This window comes from Ornithorhynchus anatinus, chromosome 5 (genome assembly GCF_004115215.2).
Source record: "Ornithorhynchus anatinus isolate Pmale09 chromosome 5, mOrnAna1.pri.v4, whole genome shotgun sequence".
NCBI classification, from domain to species: Eukaryota; Metazoa; Chordata; class Mammalia; order Monotremata; family Ornithorhynchidae; genus Ornithorhynchus; species Ornithorhynchus anatinus.
Genome location: NC_041732.1, coordinates 100,348,179 through 100,375,382, shown reverse-complemented (window position 1 = coordinate 100,375,382; position 27,204 = coordinate 100,348,179). Strand labels below are relative to the sequence as shown.

Below are 27,204 nucleotides of genomic sequence, written 5' to 3'. Positions count from 1 at the left end.
CCTAGTGGAAAGAGCCCAGAATTCCAGTTCCGACTCCCCAATTGTCTGCCCTGTGACCTTGGACAAGTCACTTAACTTCTCTGTGCCTTATCTGTTAAATGGGGATTAAAATTGTGAGCCCCATATGGGACGGGGACTATGTGTGATACAATTTGCTTGTATCTATCCCAGTGCTTAGTACAGTGTCTGGCATGTAGTAAGCATTAACAAACACCACAATTATTATTATTACTATTATTATCAACCCTTAAGATCTCTGTCCAGTAGAGACGCAAACATGAACTGTAGACTAGACTGTGAACTCACTGTGGGCAGGAAATATGTCTACCAACTCCAATATATTATACTCTTCCAAGCGCTTAGTACAGTACTCTACACAAGGTAAAAGCTCAGCAGATACCACTGATTGATATTTGCAATTTATTGTAATATAATAATGATGATGGTATTTGTTAAGCACTTACTATGTGCAAAGCACTGTTCTAAGCACCAGGGGGATACAAGGTGATCAGGCTGCCCCACGTGGGGCTCATAGTTTTAACCCCAATTTTACAGATGAAGTAACTGAGGCGCAGAGGAGTGATTTGCCCACAGTCATCCGTCTCCCCCTCTGGACCTTAAGCTTGCTGTCGGCATGAAACGTGCCTGCCAAATCCATTATACTGTACTCTCCCAAGCGCTTAGAGCAGTGCACTGCACACAATAAGCGCTCGGTAAATATCACTGATTGATTGACTGATGAGCCGTTGCTCAGGCTTTTCTACCTTCCTTCCTCCAACCGCAGAGGTTTAAACCTAAATAAAATGAAAACCTTTCTGAGCCTTGTCCAGTCATAGCCAGCAGGTTTAAACAAGTTAAAAATCTTTCAGAGTGTGGAATGATGGGAACCTGGTGATGAAAGAAACCTCAGAAGGTTAACTAATCTAATACTTTGCCTTCGGGCTGGACTTCAGCAGAACAGCCCAGCCATCCTTCTCTTTGATTCTTAAAGAGCACCAGTTACGCTTCCACAGTTGTGTTTGCTTATTTAACGCAGCCTTGCAGATTGACCTCAAACATCCAGATTGCGGAAAATCGGTAGCCTAAAGAGATAGAATCCTCTTTTCCATTTTTATGAAAACCCTCACTTGTCTACAGCCCGACTTTGTTGGGTTTTTGACTACTTTCTTTCAATCTCATCGCCCTTAAAATTGGACTAACTTTATAAGATGGTTGCCTCATCACCGATCTTTCTTCGGTTGGGCTAGAAGGATTTGGAGATCTGATATCCTAGAACTGTTGACAGAACTTTAAGGTATCCGAACACAGTTCTACATTTAGCTTCCCCCTCTAGACTTTAGACCCATTGTGGAAATATGTCTGCTACATTGTTCACTCATTTAGTTGCATTTATTGAGCTCTTTTTGTGCGCAGAGCACTGCATTAAGCACAGGGAAAGTACAATACAGCAATAAAGAGAGACAATCCCTGCACATAATTGTCTTACAGTCTAGAAGGGGGGAGACAGACATCAATACAAATAAATAAAATTACAGATATGTACAAAAGCACTTTGGGGCGGGAAGAGCAAAGGGAGCAGGTCAGGGCAACACAGAAGGGAAGGGGAGATGAGAAAAATGGGGCTTAGTCTGGGAAGGCCTCTTGAGGAGATGGTCCTTCGGTAAGGCTTTAAAGCAGGGGGAAGTGGTTATCTGTTGGATTATAAGAGGGAGGGCGTTCCAGGAGACAGGACGTGGGCAGGGGTCGGCGGCAAGACAGGCAAGATAGAGGCAGAAGGAGAAGGTTAGCACCAGAGGAGCGAAGTGTGCTGGCTGGGTTGTAGAAGGAAAATAGTGAGGTGAGGTAGGAGTGGGCAAGGTGGTGGAGGCCTTTAAAGCCAATGGTGAGAAGTTTTTGTTTGATGCAGGGGTGGGTGGGCAACCACTGGAGATTTTTCAGGATCAGGATAATATGTCTAGAATTTTTTTTGTAGAAAAATGGTCCAGGTAACAGAGTAAAGTATGGCCCGGAGTGGGGAAAGACAGGCGGCTGGGAGGTCAGCAAGGAGGCTGATGTGGAAAACCAGATTGGATAGGATGCGTGATTGTATTAAGCTTAATACAGTGCCCTGCTCACAGTAAGAGCTCAATAAATACAATTGATTAATTGATTTGACTTCCTCTGAAGTCTCCGAAATAACCCCGGTTCTAACCTCAGCTCCGCCACTTGCCTGCTAAGTGACCTTGGGCAAGTCATTTCACTTCTCTGGGCCACAGTTACCTCATCTGTAAAAAGGGGACTTAGACTGTGAGCCCTGTGTGGGACATGGAATGTGTCCAACCTGATTACCCTGTATCTACCCCAGTGCTTGGTACAGTTCCTGGAGCATAGTAATCACTTAATAGATACCATAAAAAATGCAACAACAAAAAACAATCCTACTCTTTGAGGGTAAGCTCTTTGAGGGTGGGCATCATGTCTGCTCACCTTATTGTACTCTCCAAAATGCTTCTTAAATCTTTGCACAAAGTAAGCACTCAATAAATACTATTGATGGATCGAATGATAATTGACGGTCTATAAGCTCTCTGTGGTCAGAGAACATGTCTACCAAGCCTGTGACATTGTTAACTGTCCTCTCCCAAGTGTTTATAATAATAATTATGGCATTTGTTAAGTGCTTACTATGTGCCAGGCACTGTACTAAGCGCTTATTTTACAGTGTTCTGCACACAGTAAGTGCTCAACGAAAACAATGGATTGACACACAAACCCTTAAAGACTCTTCGCAGCAAATAACGTAGCTGCAGTCAGTCAATTATATTTATCGAGTGCTTACTGTGAGCAGAGCACTGGACTGAATGCTTGGGAGAGGACAACGGAACAAAAAACAGAAACATTCCCTGCCCAGGATGGGTTTACAGTCTAAAAAGGGTGAATATGTTCCCCGTCTATGTGTTTGGAAGCAGCAGCCTATACCTGCTGGTTCCTCTTCTGTCACAATGATCTGCCCGGTCCAAGGAGCGGAAGGACGAGCTGGAGGAAGACAAAAGCAGTTTGTTAAGGACTTAAAGGAAATATCAAACCCCAACTAATACTCCCAATTTTTCCTCTTCACACACACGCGCGCACACACACACACACACACACACACACACGTGTTCTAGCCTTCGCTGACTAAACCCTCCTCTCCTCGTCTCCCACTCCCTTCCGCCCACTCTGACTTACACCTTCATTCATCCTCCCTCCCGTCCCCCAAACACATAAGTATATATCTAGAATTTATCTATTCATTGATATTAATGTCTTTGAATTGATTGAATTAGAGCGTGGCCTTTACAAATGTTGTATTTAATGGGATCAGATTCCTCCCAGAATAAATGTGGCAGACGGGTCTAATTGAAAGAGAATGGGGCTGGGAGTCAGAGGAGCTAGGTTCTAATCCTGACTCTGCCACATGCCTGCTGTATGACCTTGGGCAAGTCACTTCAGTGCTCAGTGCCTCAGATTCCACATTTGTAAAGTGGATTAAAACCTACACCTGCCTACATGTACTTTCCCAAGCACTTAGTATGGGGCTGTGCACACAGTAAGCTCTCACTCAATGATATTCATTGAGCTCTTACTATGTGCACAGCACTGTACTAAATGCTTGGGAGAGTACAATCCAACAGAATTAGCAGACCCATTTCCTGTCCCAGCTGAGTTTACAGATTGATTGGTTGATTAGATTACAAGGCCCAAGTGGGACAGAGATGGTGTTCAGCCTGATTATCTTGTATCTACCCTAGCGCTTAGTACAGTGCCTAGCACACAGTAAGCATTTCAATGAGTATAATAATTAAAATTACTTTTTTCTGTTCAAAATCAAGTCAAGTGATGGTGAGAGAGAAGGGGATGAGTAAAAAACTGATCCTGCAATAGAACTTGGAGCAAATGTATCTATTAAGAAATTCTTAGAACTTCTCCTACAAAGGAAAGCAATGCATGCCAGGGGGCATAAGTAAATGAAAACAGATTATGTCGATGAATGCATTTCTGTGAGCCCATGGAGCATATGTTTATTTAGAAACACTCTTTTCTAAATCCTTTCCATGCACGTGTTTTGGGGGAAAGCTGGAACAGGCCTTTTGAAGATTTGGGAAGCTGAGACTGGTAAAGGAATGGGAATCCTATTAGTGAGGAATTGGGGAGAGGGATTAGTGAAGAGGAAGAGATAGTTAAGGATGGAAATTCTGCCTAGAGAGTCGAACGGACCCGAGCAACTTGCCTGTGGATAAGTCCTCTCCGGCAACCCTAATTGCAGAATTAATGCACAAACTGTAACTGACTTTCAAGGTACAAGGGCTCAGTACAGTGTGCTCTGCACACAGTAGGTACTCAGTAAATAAGGTAGATTGCTTTTTAAAGTACATTGGTCCACTGTAATAACTTTTGAATTGAAGCTTGGTTTGCAGCTTTATGCTGTCCTACTTTTGGAGCCTAAGGCTGCTTTACAATTTAGGGATTAATTCACAATCCAAGAATCAGACACTGGGCTTTGGGGCTATAAATGAAACATTTTGGACTCTGAGTATCAAAATTTCAGATGGAGTATCAAATCATCCAAGATGTAACTATCCAGACTGACTTTAAACAGGTATAAGGGCACTTTAAGGTACTGAAAAGAATGAAATCATTCTTGGAACCTGCTAGTGGAGTGAACAAATCACTCTCCCACCTCTTCCTGTTCCTTTTGCAGTGAGCACACAGCTTGGCATCCAAATTAACAAAGCAAAAATTGAAAGAATGGAAGCTAGACATAACCTCGAGGACAGATTTTGCAATAGAAAACAATGATATTAAAAAAAAAAACCACATGTGGGGGGGCAGGGTTGGTAATAAATCATGTGTCTGCTGACCTCCTTCTAGTGGAAGGGTTGAGAAATTCCCAAACGCATCAACCCAAGCGCTGACTAATTCAATCTGCGGAAAGATGATAAACCCGTGCTTACTTTTCAGTCTGGATCTATCGGCAGGATCTAGGGCAGCCACGGGCTCGGAGACCCGAGAGGGTCTGCTTATTCCCGTCTTGTTCACGGCGCGGACTCGGAATATGTAAGAACGCCCCTCGATTAATCCAGTGACTGGGAAACGAGCGAACTTAACCGGAGTATCGTTGCACTGAGACCAGGTGGAAGTACCCACCTCACACCTGAGGGGAATGAGATAAAAGCATTGGAGACGGTGGCAAAGGTCAGTCCTAGCTCAAACCTAGTTCTAAGCAGCTGTGTGCGAACGCTGGTTTAATCTCAGTGACCTGACCAGGAGCGTCAAACAATCCATCAGTGGTATTTACTGAGCCCTTACAATGTGCAACCTGAAATGCCCTCCCACCTCACATTCGCCAAACTAGCTCTCTTTTCCCCTTCAAAGCCCTACTGAGAGCTCACCTCCCCCAGGAGGCCTTCCCAGACTGAACCCCCCTTTTCCTCTGCTCCTCCTCCCTCTGGTCTCCTTCCTCACCCCACAGCACTTGTGTATATGTGTACACATTTATTATTCTATTTATTTTATTAATGTGTATTTATAATTTATCTCTTAACCTCTCTGTGCCTCAATTACCCCATCTGTAAAATGGGGATTAACTGTGAGCCTCATGTGGGACGACCTGATTACTCTGTATCTCCCCCAGCGCTTAGAACAGTGCTCTGCACATAGTAAGTGCTTAACAAATACCAATATTATTATTATTATAATTAAATTTATCTATTTTGATACTATCGGTGCCTCTCTACTTGTTTTGTTGTCTGTCTCTCCCTTCTAGACTGTGAGCCTGTTGTTGGGTAGGGATTGTCTCTATCTGTGGCAAGCATTTAGTACAGCGCTCTGGACCCAGTAAGCGCTCAATAATACAATTGAATGAATGAATGCAGAGCATTTGAGAGACTACCCCAGAATTGGCAGACAAGTTCTCTGCCTGAAACGAGCTCACAGTTTTGTTTACAGTCTAGCTTCATATAGCACAGTCAACACACATAGAAATCCATCTGATGAGAGAGGTGTGGGTACATTGGGTTTAAGTAAATGGTGACACTAAATCCCTCCCAGCTGCCCGCCTTCTTTTCAGACAAGCTGAGGAAAAAAGCTTGAGGATTTTCATTAGCATGTATAACCGATGGCCATTGCACCACAACAAGCACTCAGGTGACATGATGATGATAATTGTGAAAATAGGAAGAAGAAAAGACAAACACTGTGGCCTAGCGGAAAGAGCAAGAGCCTGGGAGTCAGAAGGACCCGGCTTCTAATTCCGGCTCCGCCACTTGTCTGCTGTTTGGCCTTGGGTAAGTCACTTCAATTCTCTGGGTCTTAGTTACCTCACCTGTAAATTGAGGATTAAGACTGAGCCCCATGTGGGAAGTGGACTATGTCCACCCTTGTCTCTCTACCCCACAGCTTAGTACAGTGCCTGGCTTGTAATAAGTGCTTAACAAATACCATAAAAAGAAGATAACTGGTATTTGTTAAGGAGTTGCGCTGTGCTAAGCACTGGGGTGGATATGAGCAAATTGGGTTGGACACAGTCCCTGTCTCACATGGGCCGCACAGGCTTAATCCCTTTTGTACAGATGAGGGAACTGAGGCACAGAGAAGTTAAGTGACTCACCCAAGCTCACACCAGCAGACAAGTGGCGGAACAGGGATTAGAACCCAGTTCCTTTTGACTTCCAAGTCTATTCTTGTCCATTAGATCACACTGCTTCTATTTATTAAGCACTTCCTATGCATAAACACTGCAATAAATAAAATCCCTGATGACCATCAGTGTATATTCAATGGGCTGACATTCACCATTACCACTAGTGGCTCCAGACTCCAAAATTTAAAAGTCACAGTAATGGCGAACGAGGCAACTATCTGAATAATTTAGGTCCCAACATCCCCTCTCCCTTTCTCCTCTTTGCATTTCTGAAAAAAAAAAATATTGGTTTTTCTTTTCCCCTGGGACTCACTTAAACAGATTGACTGTCTACATTAATCAGATTCAATAACCTTAAACTGCTTAAGATGAATCAAATGGAAATGTCAACTTTTCTTAGCAAATGGTTACCCTGCATTGCATTATGAATAAAACTATGAATAAAACTCAGTGGATTTAAATAATGAATACATTGTCACTGGGGAGAAACTATGAATTATATTTATGATCTGCTTAGTCTGTCTCTACTTCTAAGATCTGCAAGGTGCTTGGCACAGTGTTGGACACATAGTAAGCTCCTGGTGGGCAGGGATTATATCTACCAATTCTAGTGTATTGTGCTTTCCCAAGCACTCAGTACAGTCCTCTGCACATAGTAAAGTGCTCAGTGAATAGCACTGACTGATTGATAGCTAGCATTTTTTAAAATACCCCAAATACAATAATAATAATCACAGAATTTGTTAAGTGCTTACTGTGTGAAGTTCTGGGAAGGATACAAGCAAATCAGTTGGACACAGTCCCTGTCCCACATGGGGGTCCCAGGTTTAATCCTCATTTTACAGATGAGGAAATTGAGGCCCAGAGAAGTGAAGTGACTTGCCCAAGGTCACACAGCAGACAAGTGGCAGAGCTGGGATTTATTATTATTATCCAGTGCCGTTGAGTCGTTTCCTTTTCATAGCGACTCTGTGGATGTATTTTCTCTAGAATGTCCTGTCTTCTGCCATAATCCATAACCTTTCTAATGGTTCTCCCAATATCGTTGTTATGATCTCTGCCCATCTACCTGCTGGTCTGCATCATCCACGTTTTCCCTGGACTTTTCCTAGCATTAGTGTCCTCTCCAGAGCATTAGTTCTCCTGATGTGTCCAAATTATGCTAATCTAAATTGAGTGATTTTGGTCTTCCAAAGACCCCTGTGGCTAAGTTTGCTCCAAAATCCACTTGTTTGTTTTTCGGGCAGTCCACATTTCAAAAGAAGCGATGCTCCCTGGGATTAGAACCCAATTTTACTAATATTATTATGAAATGTTAGAAATTTCATTTCAAAAATGGCCTCAACTGGGCTTCCAAATCCACAGGCTTCATATGTCCATATGTTCATATGCATATGTTCATATGCAGCGGCAGACTGAGTTACTGGTCAGTGAAGCCGCCTTTGAAGCTGTGTGGTCTAGTGGAAAGAGTACTGGCCTGCGAATCCCAGGACTTGGGTTCTAATCCCACTCTGTCACTCATCTATTGTATGACCTTGTGCAATTCACTTCGCTTCTCTGTGCCTCAGTTCCCTCATCTGCAAATGGGAGATTTAATACATGTTCTGCCTCCTACTTGGAGAAGCAGCATGGTGTAGTAGATAGAACACGGACCTGGGAGTCAAAGGTCATGGGTTCTAATCCTGACACTGCCACTTGTCTGCTGTGGGACCTTGGGCAAGTCACTTCACTTCTCTGGGCCTCTGTGACCTCATCCGTAAAATGGGAATTGAGACTGACAGCCCTATGTGGGACAGCGACTATGTCCAACTCGATTTGCTTGTATCCACCCCAGTGCCCAATGCCTGGCACATAGTAAGTGCTTAACAAATACCATCATCATTATTATTATTATTATTATTATTATGTGGGGCCCGATGATCTCATATCTACCAGCACCTGCTACAGTGCTTGGCACATAATAAGTACTTAAAGAATACCATTCTTATTATGAATAAAAGTCCCAAGGGGAAAATATTCCACTTTCATCAAATGAAAATCGGAGAAAGGCAGCATGGCCTAGTGGATAAAGCAGGGGCCTAGAACCTAGGTTCCAATCTCTGCTCCTCCACTGGTCTGCTCTGTGACCTTGGGCAAATCATTTCTCTGGGCTTCAGTTACCTCGTATCTATTGCAGCGCTTAGGTGCTTATGTGCGGCACACAATGAGCGTTTAACCAATACCATAAAGAAAAATAACAGTCGAGAGTCCCTTAGCTAGGCGTTGACCGAACACTGACTTGTCGATGAAATAACCGAGAATGGGGCTGCCTCCGTCCACTGCCGGCTGTTTCCAGGAAATGATGATATAGTCTTTGTTGCTATCCAAGCACACCACATCCAGCGGGGCAGCCGGGGCTCCTGCTACATCCGCCTCAGCGTCTGTGAAGTTGGGGACAGAGGTTCAGTCAAATCCCTTTGGGCCTTTTAGAATTTTTTGGTTTTTTCCGTTCTGGCTCATTCCCTAATCCAACCACAGATTTACCGCAACGTCTGTACTCTAAGCCACGCCACCACTTAAAAATCCTCCTCTTAATTTTGGGTGTTCATATGAACAGAACTTTCATTCATTCATTCAATCATATTTACTGAGCGCTTACTGTGAGCAGAGCACTGGACTAAGCGCTTGGAAAGTACAACTGGGCAACTGTACTTCTCAACTCGGGTACTCAACCACCCCAGTGTTACACACTTCCATTATGCAAAATAAAGAAAAATAACATTCCTTTGACTCCTATGGCTGTTGCCTGATTAGGAAGGAATTTTGCTGCGAAAGCTTTATCTGAGCTTTCCTTGTCTGATGATTTGCAGAATTCAGCTTGTCCACACAGAGAGTTGCCATTGCTTATGAAACAAGATCCTTATGGCAGAAGAGTTAATTTGGGCATATTCTGACTCCACTAAGGAAAGAGCAGCATGGCCTATTGGAAAGATCACAGGTCTGGAAGTCAGAAGGAGCTGGGTTCTAATTCCGCCTCTGCCACTTGCCTACTCTGTGACCTTGGCCCAGTCATTTCACTTCTCAGTTTCCTCATCTGTAAAATGGGGATTACATCTTACTCCCTCCTACATAGACTGCGAGGTCCATGTGGGGCAGGAACTGTGTTAAACCTGATTATCTTGTATCTATCCCAGTGCCAAGAGAATCAGTGTGGCCTGTGCTCTGGAAGTCAGAGGACGTGGCTTCTAATCCTGGCTCCGCCACGTGTCTGCTGGGTGACCTTGGACAAGTCACTTAATTTCTCTGTGCCTCAGTTCCCCCGTCTGTACAACGGGAATTAAGACTGTGAGCCCCATGTGGGATAGGGACTGTGTCTGACTGATTACCTTGTATCTACCCCAGTGCTTAGAACAGTGCTTGGCACATAGCAAGCCCTTAATAAAGACCACAATTCTTGTTATTTCATTCTGCCTAGACTAAGGGGCTGGACAAGATTTGTTTTCAGAAGGGGAGATAAGGAATGAAAACAAATACTTGGTGACCCTCCCAAAGGGTTAAGTGAAACATTTCTGATAAAGCGCTGTATTGTTTCTCTGGGAAGTAACAAATCACTTCCTTATTTTCTCTGGGCATCTGTCCAGTTGCTTTCTCAGTTACTAACTTGAAGGGAGAGGAGTTGAGGCCTGAAGGAGCTACAGTCTCAAGGGGAAAAAAATGACCATCTTGGCCAACCAAATATTTTCTTTTACTAAACTCAGCACATCAGTATTGTGAGGACCTGAGAAAGGGTATAAACGATATATATATCGTTCCGATCCTCAAGTTCATTGGAGTGTCATGAATTGTGCTGGGAATGGACATTTCTAGCAATATTTCTCCAGCTTTCATGTTAGAAGCAGATGGCTAAGGTGGTATAAACATTTGGAAGCACGAATCAATCCGTCAATCAATCATCACCCTTAGTGTGTACAGAGCACTGTACTAAATGCTTGGGAAAGCACAATATATCAGTGTTGGTAGACACGTTCCCTGCCCACAGTGAGCTTACATTCTAGAGGGGAGCTTGTACAGGAGGCCTGAATGCCATTAGTAGAGTGGAATTTAACTGTCTTCATGTCACGTGGCTATTAATGAGGCAACAGCATTAGAGATATCAAATCCGTGTATTAAGGAAACATTGGAAAATTCAGCGTGATGATCTGGGGTGGTGAATTAATAATTACAGTATTTGTTAAGTGCATACTATGTGCTAGGTAGTAGTGTTGGTATTTGTTAAGCGCTTACTATGTGCCGAGCACTGTTCTAAGCACTGGGGTAGACATAGGGGAATCAGGTTGTCCCACGTGGGGCTCACAGTCTTCATCCCCATTTTACAGATGAGGGAACTGAGGCACGGAGAAGTTAAGTGACTTGCCCACAGTCACACAGCCGACAAGTGGCAGAGCTGGGATTCGAACTCACGAGCCCTGACTCCAAAGCCCGTGCTCTTTCCACTGAGCCACGCTGCTTCTCCAGGTACTGTACTAAGGTACTGTACTAAGTGCTGGGGTGGATACAAGCAAATGGGGTTGGACATAGTCCCCAACCCACATGGGGCTCACAGTCTCAATCCTCAATGTGGCTTAGTGGAAAGAGCCTGGGCTTGAGAGTCAGAGGTCCTGGGTTCTAATCCCAGCTCTGCCACTTCTCAACTGTGTGAGCTTGGGCAAGTCATTTAACTTCTCTGTTCCTCAGTTCCCTCATCTGTAAAATGGGGATTGAGACTGTGAACCCCACATGAGACACCTGATGACCTTGAATCTACCCCAGCAGTTAGAATAGTGCTTAGCACATAGGAAGCACTTAACAAATACCATCATTATTATTATTTTACAGACGAGGGAACTGAGGCCCAGATAAGTGAAGTGACTTGCCCAAGGTCCCATAGGAGACAAGTGGCAGAGCTGGGATTAGAACCCATGACCTTCTTACTCCCAGGCCTGGGTTCTATCCACTAGGCCATGCTGCTTCCCACAGAGAATGAGTGTATTAAGTATCCCTTTGACATGTCTAAGAGTAGAATTTTCTCAATGCTCAGCCCAAACCAGCCACCTCTTGGGGAAGTTATTTTTTAAGCGCTTACTACGTTCCAGGCACTATGCTAAGCAATGGGGTGGATACAAGCAAATCAGGTCGAACACTGCTCTGTCCCCCATGGGGCTCACAGTCTTAATCCCCATTTTACAGATGAGGTAACTGAGGCCCAGAGAAGTGAAGTGACTGGCCCAAGGCCACACAACAGACAAGTGGCGAAGCGGAGATCAGAACACATGACCTCTGACTCTGTCACTGTCCACCTTCTGGTTGTTCACCATGCCACACTGCTAATGAGATGACTTTTGACTTCTTTAAACTGTGAATTCCTTGTGGGCAGAGAATGTGTCTACCTACTCTGTTAAATTGTACTTTCCCAAGAATTTAGTCCAGTGCTCTGCATACACTAAGCGCTCAATAACTACGATTGATTATCAGGTGATTTTCTCAGTTGGAACCTATATTCATTCATTCATTCAATTTAGTAGTATTTATTGAGTGCTTACTGTGTGCAGAGCACTGGATTAAGAGCCTGGAAAGTACAATTTGGCAATAAAGAGAGACAATCTCTATTTGTAGACTGGAAGCTCCCCGTGGAGAGGGATGGCATCTACCAACTCTGTTTTATTGTACTCTCCTAGGGGTTTAGGGCAGTGTACATAGTAAGCGCTCAATAAATACAATTGAATGAATGAATGAGTGCTCTGCACACACAGTAAGCACTCAGTGATTCCCATAGATTATTGACAAAGGAGGAATGGTACTTCCCATCACACATGCTGCAGTGTTAGAGAAGCAGCGTGGCTTAGTGGAAAGAGCACGGGCTTGGGAGTCAGAGGTTGTGAGTTCTAAACCCACCTCCGCCACTTGTCTGCTGTGTGACCTTGGGCAAGTCACTTAACTTTGCTGTGCCTCATTTACCTCATCTGTAAAAATGGGATTAAAAAATGTGAGCCCCACATGGGACAATTTGACTACCCTGTCCAGCTCTTAGAACAGTGCTCTGCACATAGTAAGCGCTTAACAAATAACATAATTATTATTATAAGTGCACTTGAGTTGCTCATGTCCCCAGGGCAGTGACTCCAGTTATTTTTATCAATCAATCAATGGTATTTATTGAGTGCTTACTGTGTGCAGAGCACTGTTCTAAGAGCTTGGGAGAGTTGGTAGACTGGTTCCCTGCCCAATTCTAAATCCCCTTACTTTGGGGGCACAAAGAACCTCTAGACTATAGCTTGTTGAGGACAGGCAATGTGTCTGTTTAACATTATATTGAACTCTCCCGAGGGCTTAGTACAGTGCTCTGCACACAGAAAGTGCTCAATAAATACGATTGAATGAACCAAACAGCATGTCTATTCGACGATTAGGCAGAGAGAGACCTTCTAAAATTACTTCAGCTAGAAATAGCTGAAGTAATTTTATTACTTTATTATTAATAGGTCCAAAGAGGCTTCTCCCTGGAAGAATTCCAAATTGGTTGCTTATCCATGAAAAACAAATATGAAAGCTCCAAAAACGGATCCACAGAGCAAGACACGTCCATGAGCGTGTTTCCGGAATGAGGTAAATGGACAGAGGAAGCTTTTAGCAGGATCCGGATCCGTTCCTGCCTCAGAGAAGACAACTACATACAAAAAGAACAAGACCTCCAAATGGCTTCAGGCTGGGAGGTGGGGCCTTAGAAAGCGACCAACTTTGAGACATAGCCCATTGTGCATTCACCGCAGTTATTCTAAACAGATTTTCTTCATCCTCCTCAGAGTTTAGCAATTCCCCACAGGCTTAGATAGACAAAAGGCTAGCCCAGGCCCAGCACAGACAGAATGGAGATCAATCTTCTGCCTCTGGGGCAGTGTTATTCAAGGGCTTTGTGCCCCATCCCGGAATGTGATGGGAGGGTACTGAGAAGCCTTCATCACTAAAGAGCTGCCTTTAGCCATTTGTTCTGTAGGCTTCATCCAACAGCATTCTTAAAGGGCTCTTTAAAAGCCATGAAAAGCCTTCTTTCATATTGAGTGAGCCCTTACCGTCTGCAGAGCACCGTACTAAGCGCTTGGAATGTACAATTCGGCAACAGGTAGAGACAATCCCTACCCAGCAACGGGCTCACAGTCGAAAAGGGGGAGACAGACAACAAAATAAAACAAGTAGAAGCTCGTTATAGGCAGGGAACATGTCTGCTAATTCTGTGGTATTGTACAGTGCTCTGCACATATAATAATGATAATTGAGGTATTTGTTAAGCACTTACTATGTGCCAGGCTCTGTACTAAGCGCTGGAGTGGATACAATCAAATTGGGTTGAAAACAGTCCCTGTTCTATGTGGGGTTCACATTCATTCATTCATTAATTCATTAATTCATTCGTATTGAGCTCTTACTGTGTGCAGAGACTGTACTAACCACTTGGAAAGTACACTACAGCAATAAAGAGAGACAATCCCTGCCACAGTGGGCTCATAGTCTAGAGGGGGGAGACAGACATCAATACAAGTAAACAGGCATCTATATAAATAAATGGAATTATAGATATCTACTTTTATAAGTGCTGTAGGGTGGGGAGGGGGAGGAGACCAAAGGGAGCGAGTCGTGGTGAGGTGGAAAGGAGGGGGACCTGAGGAAAAGTGGGGATTCGTCTGGGAAGGCCTCTGGGAGGAAGTGCACTTTCAGTAGGGCTTTGAAGGGGGGAAGTGTGATTGTCTGTTGGATTTGAGGAGGGAGAGTGTTCCAGGTCAGAGGCAGGACATGGGCCAGGGGTCGGCAGCGAGACAGGCGAGATGGAGGCCCAGAGACAAGGTTAGCAGCACCAGAGGAGCAGAGTGTGCGGCCTGGGCTCGAGAAGGAGAGAAGGGAGGTGAGGTAGGAGGGGGCAAGGGGATGGACAGCTTTGAAGCCAAGAGTGAGGAGTTTTTACTTGATGTGAAGGTTGATAGGCAACCACTGGAGGTTTTTGACAAATGGGGTGACATGCCCAGAACGTTTTGGTAGAAAGATAATAATGTTGGTATTTGTTAAGCGCTTACTATGTGCAGAGCACTGTTCTAAGCGCTGGGGTAGACACAGGGGAATCAGGTTGTCCCACGTGAGGCTCACAGTCTTAATCCCCATTTTACAGATGAGGTAACTGAGGCACAGAGAAGTTAAGTGACTTGCCCACAGTCACACAGCTGAGAAGTAGCAGATCCGGAATTCAAACCCATGACCTCTAACTCCAAAGCCCGTGCTCTTTCCACTGAGCCATGCTGCTTGTGAAGTATGGACTTTAGTTGGGAGAGGCAGGATGTTGGGAGGTCAGAAAGGAGATCGACGCAGTAATCCATCTGGGCTAGAATGAGTGAGCGGCGTGGCTCAGTGGAAAGAGCCTGGGCTTGGGAGTCAGAGGTCATGGGTTCGAATCCTGGCTCTGCCACTTGTCAGCTGTGTGACTGGGGACAAGTCACTTCACTTCTCGGTGCCTCAGTTCCCTCATCTGTAAAATGGCGATTAAGACTGTGAGCCTCACGTGGGACAACCCGATTACCCTGTATCTACCCCAGTGCTTAGAACAGTGCTCTGCACATAGTAAGCGCTTACCAAATGCCAACATTATTATTAATGTGGTAGCAGTTTGGATGGAGAGGAAAGGGTGGATGGTGGTGACGCTGGGAAAGTGAGACCGATAGGATTTGGCGACGGATTGTTGGTTAAATGAGAGAGCGGAGTGAAGGATGACACCAAGGCTATGGGCATGTGAGATTGGGAAGTATGAGATGTGAGATGGGAAGTATGGCATGTGAGATGGGAAGGATGGTTGTGCCTTCTACAGTGATGGGAAAGTTCAGGAGAGGGCAGGGTTTGGGAGGGAAGATAAGGAGCTCTGTCTTGGATATGTTGAGTTGGAGGTGGCGGGAGGACATCCATATAGGGATGTCATTCATTCAATAATATTTATTGAATGAACAAGTCGGCAACAGATAGAGACAGTCCCTGCCGTTTTACGGGCTTACGGTCTAATCGACTGTAATCGACTGTCCTGAAGGCAGGAGGAGATGTGTCTCAATCACCGTTTTACAGATGAGGCAACTGAGACACAGAGAATAATAATAATAATGTTGGTATTTGTTAAGCGCTTACTATGTGCAGAGCACTGTTCTAAGCGCTGGGGGAGATACAGGGTCATCAGGTTGTCCCACGTGATGCTCACAGTCTTCATCCCCATTTTCCAGATGAGGTCACTGAGGCCCAGAGAAGTGAAGTGACTTGCCCACAGTCACACAGCTGACAAGTGGCAGAGGCGGGATTCAAACCCATGACCTCTGACTCCCGCCACGCTGCTTCTCTAAGAGAAGTGAAGTGACTTGCCCAAGATCACAGAGGAGACAAGTGGCCGAGCAGGGATTAGAGCCCAGCATCTTTTGACACCCAGGTCTGTGCTCTATCCACTACCCCATGCTGCTTAGTAAGTGCTCACAGCGGGGCTTAGTGGATAGAGCCTGGGTTTGGGAGTCAGAAGGGGCTGGGTTCTAATCCCGGCTCTGCCACGTTTCCTGTGTGACCTTGGGCAAGTCACTTCACTTCTCTGGGCCACAGTTACTTCATCTGTAAAATGGGGTTAAGAATATAGGCCCCATGTGGGACAGGGACTGTGTCCAACCTGATTATTTTGTATCTAATCCCATGCTTAGAACAGTGCTTGGCTCATAGTAGACACTTAACAAGTTCCATAATTATCATTATCATTATGAACAAATGTGATTGACTGGAGGGAAAAAGTCCTGCTCAGGGAATCAGGAGACCCGGGGATCAGTCCCGATCCTGTCCATTGAAGCCGTGCCTCATGGGGGAAGTTTTCTGACGATACTTTAAGGCGTCCACCTGAAATAATAACTGGTCGAAGCGGCCAAATGAGACTACAGCTTCTACCATCTTAGAGAAGCAGCGTGGCTCAGTGGAAAGAGCACGGGCTTGGGAGTCAGAGGTCATGGCTTCGAATTCCGACTCTGCCACTTGGCAGCTGTGTGACTGTGGGCAAATCACTTCACTTCTCTGGGCCTCAGTTCCCTCATCTGGAAAATGGGGATGAAGACTGGGAGCCTCACGTGGGACAACCTCATTCCCCTGTATCTACCCCAGCGCTTAGAACAGTGCTCTGCACGTAGTAAGCGCTTAACAAATACTAACATTATTATTATTATTATTACCAAAGCTGCCTTTCAAGTTCCGTTGCTACAGAACAATAACGACACTAAACTGTGCTCACTGTGACTGTGAATGAGTCTTGGACTGAAACACCCAAAACCCTATCGTGCTCTACACAGTGCGTGGCACCCCTGTCCGTCTACTTACTCATCGCACTCTGTGCCTCGGTGGGAACCGGACTGGCAGGGAGGAGAGAGTGCAAATGATGCTGTGCAAACCCTCTGTCACTCCAATCTCCCTCTTTAGCTCTCCTTATATACTGTAAGCTTGTTGTGGGCAGGGAATGTTTAAGGTTATATTGTTCTGTCTCAAGCATTTAGTACAGTGCTCTGCACACAGTAAGCAATCAATAAATACGATTGAGTGAATGAACAAATACAGTCGATTCCTCCGTGCGGTTCCTTGGTCTCAAAGCCTCAGGACTGAACCCCAGAGTAGCTTGGTGTAGTGGATAGAGGTCGGGTCTGGGAGTCAGAAGGTCAAGGCTAATTAGAGAAGAGGCGTGGCTTAGTGGAAAGAGCACTGGCTTGAGAGTCAGAGGATGTGGGTTCTAATCCCCACTCTGCCACTTGTCTGCTCTGTGACCTTGGGCAAGTCACTTCACTTCTCTGGGACTCACTTCCCTCATCTGTAAAATGGGGGTTAAGACTGTGAATCCCACATGGGACAACCTGATTTACCTTGCATCTACCCTAGTGCTTAGAACAGTGCTTGGCACATAGTAAACGTTTAACAAATACCATAATAATAATTTCTGCTCTGCCATTTGCCTGCTATGTGACCTTGGGGAAGTCACTTCACTTCTCTGGGCCTCAGTTCCCTCCTCTGGAAAATGGGGATTGAGACTGTGAGCCCCACATGGGACCAACCCGATTTGCTTATACCCACCGCAGCACTTAGTACAGTGCCTCACACATAGTAAGTGCTTAACAAATACCATTATCATCATCATCATTATTATTATTATCGCCATTCCCGACGATAGACTCCACCGGAGGCTGTTGGACACCGTCCTCCCGGGGTTTGGGGGATATGCAAATCGAGGCTGTTGGACACCGTCCTCCAGGGGCATGGGTGTTTCTGGTCAAGCGCGTCCGCATGCTTAACTTTACCTCGCACAAAGACGTAAGCGCTGTACTGTTCGTAGTACTCTCCCATCTGCACCCTCAGCGTGTACAGACCCTCGTCCTCCTTGTTCAGATGAGAAAAGGTCAGCGAGGCTCGGTCCCCACTCCAGAGAGTCTGGACCCATTTGGATGGCGAGATGAGCGTTCCTAGAATTCGGAAAAGAAAGGCGATGAGTGGCGGGTTTCTTTCTTTCGTCATCCTGAGTCACGCTGTCACCCAAAGGGCCTTTCGGGGATTTCAGCCAGCTTTGGAATTCACCTGGCTAAATCCTTTTGGTGTGGAGTGTATGACCTTCTCTGGAAAAAACACATAACTTCTGTATTCCCAGCTCATTGTGGGCATTCATTCACTCATTCAATCGTATTTATTGAGCAGCACTGTACTGAGTGCTTGGAATGTACAATTCAGCAACAGAGACTATCCCTGCCCACAACGGGCTCACAGTCTAGAAGGAGGGAGACAGGCATCAGAACAAGTAAATAGGCATCAGTAGCATAGATATCAATAAATAGGATTTTATTTATCCTGAGAAGCAGCGTGGCTCAGTGGAAAGAGCACGGGCTTTGGAGTCAGAGGTCATGGGGTCGAATCCCTACTCGGCCACTTGTCAGCTGTGTGACTTTGGGCAAGTCACTTAACTTCTCGGTGCCTCAGTTACCTCATCTGTAAAATGGGGATTAAGACTGTGAGCCCCACGTGGGACAACCTGATTCCCCTGTGTCTACCCCAGCGCTTAGAACAGTGTTTGGCACATAGTAAGCACTTAACAAGTACCAACATTATTATATATGTATATACACATCCTTAATAGAAATAAATAGAAATACAAATATGTAAATATATACATAAGTGCTGGGGGGGGGCAAGACCAAAGGGAGTGAGCTGGGGTGATGGGGAGGGGGAGCAGAGGAAAAGGGGGGATTCATCTGGGAATAATAATGTTGGTATTTGTTAAGCGCTTACTATGTGCCGAGCACTGTTCTAAGCGCTGGGGTAGATACAGGGTAATCGGGTCGTCCCACGTGGGGCTCACAGTTAATCCCCATTTGACAGATGAGGTGACTGAGGCACCGAGAAGTGAAGTGACTTGCCCACAGTCACACAGCTGACGAGTGGCAGAGCTGGGATTCGAACTCATGACCTCTGACTCCCAAGCCCGTGCTCTTTCCACTGAGCCACGCTGCTTAATCCCCATTTTACAGATGAGGTAACTGAGGCACCAAGAAGCTAAGTGTCTTGCTCAAAGTCACACATCACACAAAGTCACACAAAGTCATGAATGGGAGGTGGTACAGGACCAACAGTGTTGCACGGTGGTGTGGAGGTGTAGGAGGGTTCAGGTTGTGTGCCACTGACCACATATATTCTTTATGAGACATGTTCCCTGACTCTCTGGTGGCCAGAACCTTGGAACCGTCACCCCAGTAATCAATCTATTGATCAATCGTATTTGAGCGTTTACTGTGTGCAGAGTACTGTATTAAGCCCTTGGGAGAGTACAACATAACAGAGTTGGTAGACATGTTCCCTGACCACACAGAGCTTACAGTCTAGAAGTCAGCAGCCGCCCATTTCACTCATGGCCCAAGGTGGGTAGAACTGAGATCGAGCGGGTCTGTTCTGGAGTTGCATCCTCATCTGGAGGAGGTGAGCCTTCAACTGGGCTTTGAAGTGGGGAATGGTCTGTTATATTGTTCTCTTCTAAGTGTTTAGGACAGTGCTCTGCCCACAGTGAATGCTCAATAAATGCATATATTTATTGAGAGCTTACTGGAAAAAGCACATAGTTTGTGTTTCCCCCTCTAGATTGTAAGCTCGCTGTGGGCTGGGAATGTGTCTGTTATTTTGTTCTATCGCATTCTCCCAAGTGCTTAGTACAGTGCTGTACCCACAGAAAGAGCTTAATAAATATGACTGACTGACCAAAAGATTTGAAGAGCAATAAGATTAGCACAAAGATGGGGACCTCAGTTTCTTTTCCTTCCCTTCCACACTGTAGTGTACCTACCCCAGAGCTTAACACAGTGATAGGCAAATACCGTAACTAACCATTAATCCGTCCATACTGCTACCTCTCTAACCCAAGCATTTATCCTCTCCCACCTCGATTACTTCATCAGCCTCCTTGCTGACCTCCCTATCTCCTGTCTCTCTCCACTCCAGTCCACACTTCACTCAGCTGCCTGGATTATTTTTCTAGGAAAAACATTCAATCTGTGTTTCCCAGCTACTCGGGAACCTCCAGGGGTTGCCCAACCAACTCTGAATCAAATAGAAACTCCTTACCGTCGGCTTTCAAGCCCTCAATCACTTGCCCCTTCCTACCTCACCTCACTGTATATCCATTACAACCAGATCGCACACTCACTTCTCTGATACCGACCTTCTCACGTTCCTCGAGCTCTTCTATCCCTCCGCCGACCCCTGAACCACATCCTGTCTCTGTCCTGGGACGCCCTCCCCCTTCACACCCGACAGACGATCACTTTCCCCACCTTCAAAACCTTATTAAAAGCACATCTCCTCCAAGAGGCCTTCCCGGACTGAGCCCTCCTTTCCTCTTCTCCCACTCCCTTCTGTGACACCCTGACTTGCTCCCTGCTCCCCAGCTCCCAGCTCCACTGCACTTATGTATCTGAGATTGTATTTATTTCTATTAACGTCTATCTCCCTCTCTAGACCGTAAGCTTGTTGTGGGGAGGGAATTTGTCTGTGATACTGTTATAATGTAATAATAATGTTGGTATTTGTTAAGCGCTTACTATGTGCAGAGCACTGTTCTAAGTGCTGGGGTAGACACAGGGTAATCAGGTTGTCCCACGTGAGGCTCACAGTCTTAATCCACATTTTACAGATGAGGAAACTGAGGTACAGAGAAGTTAAGTGACTTGCCCAAGGTCACACAGCTGCCAAGTGACAGAGCCGGGATTCGAACCCATGACCTCTGACTCCCAAGCCCATGCTCTTTCCACGGAGCCACGCTGCTTCCCATAATGTACTCTCCCAAACAGTTAGTACAGTGCTCTACACACAGTAAGCGCTCAGTAAATACAGTTGACTAATTGATCTGCACCCAGAGAGTGCTCAATTAGTGTGATTGATTGATTGATCAATTGATTAATATTATTACATTCTCTCAGCTGGGTTACTGTCACCAAGCTTCACCTCCATGGGGTTGGCTGTCTTTTTTATGACCATTCTATGCAAAGGCAAAACTTTAGTGAATGAAGCTCTGACCAAGGACACAATTCTTATTTCACAGAACAGGCTTTCCTTCAGTGAAATAAACTAAGTGACCATTTTTATGTGTCTGGGTGGGACCGGATCTTTTAATCATTTATTAGATAAGGATTTGGAAGAGTGAAAATGTTGCTTTTTCCAGCATTCAGACTTTATGACACTGGCAGTGAGAGAACACATTAAGAATGTAGTGGGAATCAGAAGCCTAGCTGTGGGGAACTATAATAGAAAAATGATTTTTCTTTGTTTTTCCAAAATGTAATGTGGGCTGTAACATTCTTTGATGCTGGCCTTTTGGGTCACTTAAGCTTGTTGTGGACTGGGAATATGTCAGTTGATTGTTCCTTTTTCCTCTCCTAAGTGCTCAGTACAGTGCTCTGCATTCATTCATTCATTCAATAGTATTTATTGAGCGCTTACTATGTGCAGAGCACTGTACTAAGCGCTTGGGATGAACAAGTCGGCAACAGATAGAGACAGTCCCTGCCGTTTGACGGGCTTACAGTCTAATCGGGGGAGACGGACAGACAAGAACAATGGCACTAAACAGCGTCAAGGGGAAGAACATCTCGTAAAAACAATGGCAACTAAATAGAATCGAGGCGATGTACAATTCATTAACAAAATAAATAGGGTAACGAAAATATATACAGTTGAGCGGACGAGTACGGTGCTGTGGGGATGGGAAGGGAGAGGTGGAGGAGCAGAGGGAAAAGGGGAAAATGAGGCTTTAGCTGCGGAGAGGTAAAGGGGGGATGGCAGAGGGAGTAGAGGGGGAAGAGGAGCTCAGTCTGGGAAGGCCTCTTGGAGGAGGTGATTTTTAAGTAAGGTTTTGAAGAGGGAAAGAGAATCAGTTTGGCGGAGGTGAGGAGGGAGGGCGTTCCGGGACCGCGGGAGGACGTGACCCAGGGGTCGACGGCGGGATAGGCGAGACCGAGGGACGGCGAGGAGGTGGGCGGCAGAGGAGCGGAGCGTGCGGGGTGGGTGGTAGAAAGAGAGAAGGGAGGAGAGGTAGGAAGGGGCAAGGTGACGGAGAGCCTCGAAGCCTAGAGTGAGGAGTTTTTGTTTGGAGCGGAGGTCGATAGGCGACCACTGGAGTTGTTTAAGAAGGGGAGTGACATGCCCAGATCGTTTCTGCAGGAAGATGAGCCGGGCAGCGGAGTGAAGAATAGACCGGAGTGGGGCGAGAGAGGAGGAAGGGAGGTCAGAGAGAAGGCTGACACGGTAGTCTAGCCGGGATATAACGAGAGCCCGTAACAGTAAGGTAGCCGTTTGGGTGGAGAGGAAAGGGCGGATCTTGGCGATATCGTAGAGGTGAAACCGGCAGGTCTCGGTAACGGATAGGATGTGTGGGGTGAACGAGAGGGACGAGTCAAGGATGACACCGAGATTGCGGGCCTGCGGGACGGGAAGGATGGTCGTGCCATCCACGGTGATGGAGAAGTCTGGGAGCGGACCGGGCTTGGGAGGGAAGATGAGGAGCTCAGTCTCGCTCATGTTGAGTTTTAGGTGGCGGGCCGACATCCAGGTGGAGACGTCCCGGAGGCAGGAGGAGATGCGAGCCTGAAGGGAGGGGGAGAGGACAGGGGCGGAGATGTAGATCTGCGTGTCATCTGCGTAGAGATGGTAGTCAAAGCCGTGAGAGCGGATGAGTTCACCGAGGGAGTGAGTGTAAATGGAGAACAGAAGAGGGCCAAGAACTGACCCTTGAGGAACTCCAACAGTTAAAGGATGGGAGGGGGAGGAGGCTCCAGCGTAGGAGACCGAGAATGATCGGCCAGAGAGGTAAGAGGAGAACCAGGAGAGGACAGAGTCCGTGAAGCCAAGGTGAGATAAGGTATGGAGGAGGAGGGGATGGTCGACAGTGTCAAAGGCAGCAGAGAGGTCAAGGAGGATCAGAATGGTTCTGCACACAGTAAATGCTCAATAAATACGATTGAATTGAATGAACCAGAATGTAGTCAGAAGGAATTTTGCCAACACCACAATGAAGACCCCTTAGTGCCCTTGAAGAACACAATACCTCTGTTCTCCCTCTAATATATGTAAATTACACTATGATTAATTAATTAATATATTCCAAAGCCTCACCCCCCCATGGTTCGAGGATTTATGAATTGGGCTCTTGTAACCGATAACTAAGGCCTTGGGGAAAAGGAGCGTATCAAATCGAATTAAATCGTTGAAGAGCACAAGGAAGATACACAATTTTTTTTCCCCAACGAGTTCTTTTCCCCCGCTGTCCATAGCGATGTCTTCAGATCGCAAAAGTCTAGAAGTGGGGGAGCCAGACAACAAAACAAAACAAGTAGGCAGGCATCGATAGCATCAAAATAAAGAAATAGAATTATAGATATATAGACAGCATTAATAAAATAAATAGAATAATAAATGTGTATATATATACGCAAGTGCAGTGGGGTGGAGAGGGGAGTAGAGCAGAGGGAGGGAGTCGGGCCAATGGGGAGGGGAGGAAGAGCAGAGGAAAAGGGGGGGTCCAGTCTGGGAAGACCTCCTGGAGGAAGTGAGCTTTCAATAGGGCTTTGAAGGAGGGAAGTGAGCTAGTTTGGCGGACGTGAGGAGGGAGGGCATTTCAGGCCAGATGTAGGACGTGGGCCAGGGGTCGACGGCGGGACAGGCGAGAACGAGGCCCAGTGAGCAAGTTAGCGGCAGAGGAGAGGAGCGTGCGGACTGGGCTGGAGAAGGAGAGAAGGGAGGTGAGATAAGAGGGGGCCAGGGGATGGGCGGCTTTGAAGCCAAGAATGAGGAGTTTTTGCTTCATATGAAGGTTGATAAGCAACCACTGGAGATTTTTGAGGAGGTGGGTGACGCCCTGAGCGTTTCTGTAGAAAGATAATCCGGACAGCGGAGTGAAGTATAGAGTGAAATGGGAGAGACAGGAATTTGGGAGGTCAGAAAGGATGCTGATGCAGTAAGCCAGTTGAGTTATGATGAGTGATTGTACTAACAAGGTAGCAGTTTGGATGGAGAGGAAAGGGCGGATCTTAGTGATGCAATTCCAAGAACCACATTTACCCTTCCTTCCCTGGCCCAGCAGCATCTATTTTTAGCAGCTCATTGTGGGCAGGGAACATGTCTACCAACTCTTTTATAGTGCACTCTCCCAAATACTTGCATGCAATCAGTGCTCAATAAATAACACTGATTGATTGATCGTTCTTCCCTCCCCTCCATGCCCCACGGTGTGACCTTGGGCAAGCCACTTCACTTCTCTGGGCCTCAGTTACCTCATCTGTAAAATGGGGATTAAGAGTGTGATCCCCATGACCAATCCAATTAAATTATATCTACCCCACTGTTTAGATCAGTGGCTGGCATATTGTAAGCGCTTTATAAATACCATTATTACTATTATTATATTGTACTCTCCCAAGCAGTTACTACAGTGCTCTGCACACAATAAGCGCTCAATAAATACGATCGAATACAAAGTTCTGCATAGCGTAAGTGTTCAATAAATATGATCCATTGATTGACTGGCCAAGCACCTACCGTTTCTGTACCACTGGATCTCTGGTTGAAAATCCTTAACTTCTGGGGTGACCACGACTTGGCACCCAAGACTGATCGTCTCTCCTTCTCTACCAAAAGATACCTCAAACTTGTCGTCAAAGTGGATCTCAAACTTGCCAGATATACTCATCCCAACTGGAAAAAAAGAAAGAGAAAAGCGGGGGAAACTTGATTGTATTGCTTTAGAGAGACAGAGAAATGTATAATAATATAGAAAAGTGTGACTCAAACCTAAGGATGGAAATCAACAAATAGGGACTCTAATTCCCAACCTCACTACTCTCTCCAAATAGCCTGGTCCTAGTGAAGGGAACACTGGCCCGGGAGTCAGAGGACCTGGGATCTAATCCTGCTCTGCTGTGTGATGCTGAGCCGGTCACTTCACTTCTCTGTCCCTCAGGTTCCTCATCTGTAAAATGGGGATTCAATACCCGTTCTTCCTCTTTCTTAGGCTGGAAGACCCATTTGGGAGAGGCTAATATGTCTGTCCTGAGTACTTCAGAGCTTAGTACAGTGCTTAACAAATATAATTATTAACAAACACCACCCATACATGCAGTGATGGTGATGGAAGTTGTGGAAAATACATTATGATCGGCAGAACTGGAAAGAGGCTTCAATATGGACGGTTAAGGAAGATCTCCCTTCTACTTTGCCCCCTCCTACCTCACCTTGCTATTCTCATACTATAACCCAGCCCACACATTTTGCTAATGCTAACCTTTTCACGGTACCTCGATCTCATCTATCTCGCCTCTGACCCCTCTCCCACTTCCTGCCTCTCTCGTGGAACGCCCTCGCTCCTCATATGAGACAGACGGACGATGACTCTCCCGCCCTTCAAATCCTTATTGAAGGCACACCTCTTCCAAGAGGCCTTCCCTGGCTGAGCCCTCCTTTCCTCTTCTCCCACTCCCTTCTGCATCAGCCTGACTTGCTCATCCCCACTCCCCCGCCCCATCCCAACTCCACAGCACCTAAGTCTGTAGCTGTCATTCATTTATTTATATTCATGTCTGTCTCCCCCTCCAGACTGTAAGCTCTTTGTGGGCAGGGAATGAGCCTGCTTATTGTTGAATTGTCCTCTCCCAAGCTCCAAGGACAGTGCTCTGCATACAGTAAGCACCCAATAAATATAACTGGCCGACTGACCTGACTCCCAACCTCCCAGTGGAGCAGAAGTTACTTTTATCTCCTATTTATGATTTTATCTTTCATTCAGTCGATTAATCAATGGGCTTTATTCTGAGCTTAATTTTTAGGTAGACATGATCCCTATCCACAAGTAAACTACAACGTGGCTCAGTGGAAAGAGCACGGGTTTAGGAGTCAGAGGTCATGGGTTCTAATCCCGGCTCTGTCACCGGTCAGCTGTGTGGCTTTGGGCAAGTCACTTAACTACTTGGTGCCTCAGTTACCTCATCTGTAAAATGGGGATGAAGACCGTGAGCCCCACGTGGGACAACCTGATTACCTTGTATCTACCCCAGCGCTTAGAACAGTGCTCGGCACATAGTAATCGCTTAACAAATACTAACATCATCATTATTATTATTATTACAGACGAGAGGGAACAGGTGACTCTTTATCAGAGTGAGTAGAGGAAGGCCTGATGGGCTGAGAGGGTAATTATGGTATTTGTTAAGAGCTTACTATTGTACCAAGCACTGTTCTAGGCACTGGGGTAGCTGGGAGCTGATCAGGTTGGACACAGTCCCTGTCCCCCAAGGGGCTCACAGTCTCAATCCCTATTTTCCAGATGAGGTGACTGAGACCCAGAGAAGTTCAGCGACTTGCCCAAAGTCACACAGCTGACGAGTGGAGGAGGTGGGATTAGAAACCATGACCTCTGACTCCCAAGCCTGGCCTCTTGACACTAGGCCATGCTGCATCATTCGTATTTACTGAGCACTGCTGTTCGCAGAGCACTGTACTAACTGCTTGAGAGAATACAATATAACAATAACGAGGCACATTCCCCACCCACAATGAGCTTACAAGCTAGAGGGTAAGTAGGCAGTTGAGCTTTACCACACCCCTTCCGTTTTCACCCAAACCGGAACCCCTGCTTCTGTTCTTAGACAAGTCACTTCACTTCTTTGTGTCTTGGTTTCTTCATCTATAAAATGGAGATTATAGTCCCGTTCTGCCTTCACCTTAGACTCTTAGACTCAGTGGAAAGAGCCCGGGCTTGGGTGTCAGAGGTCATGGGTTCGAATCCGGCTCTGCCACCAGTCAGCTGTGTGACTGTGAACAAGTCACTTAACTTCTCTCTGCCTCAGTTACCTCATTGGTAAAATGGGGATGAAGACTGTGAGCCTCACGTGGGACAACCTGATTACCCTGTGCCTACCCCAGCGCTTAGAACAGTGCTCTCCACATAGTAAGCGCTTAACAAATACCAA

General features: G+C 46.0%; 1 protein-coding gene across 2 annotated transcripts in view; it reads right to left on the bottom strand.

Annotated features, from left to right (window-relative positions):
• The window catches only part of MYOM1 (myomesin 1), a 201,767-nt gene that overhangs the window by 97,288 nt on the left and 77,275 nt on the right, over positions 1–27,204 (bottom strand). For both annotated transcript variants that reach the window (XM_029066099.1, XM_029066100.1), the window contains exons 9-13: positions 24,779–24,934; positions 18,010–18,171; positions 8,940–9,081; positions 4,974–5,173; positions 2,959–3,015 (exon numbers count right to left, since the gene is read on the bottom strand). In XM_029066099.1, the coding sequence (XP_028921932.1) occupies positions 2,959–3,015; positions 4,974–5,173; positions 8,940–9,081; positions 18,010–18,171; positions 24,779–24,934 (717 nt within the window). The remainder of the gene's footprint in view (positions 1–2,958; positions 3,016–4,973; positions 5,174–8,939; positions 9,082–18,009; positions 18,172–24,778; positions 24,935–27,204) is intronic.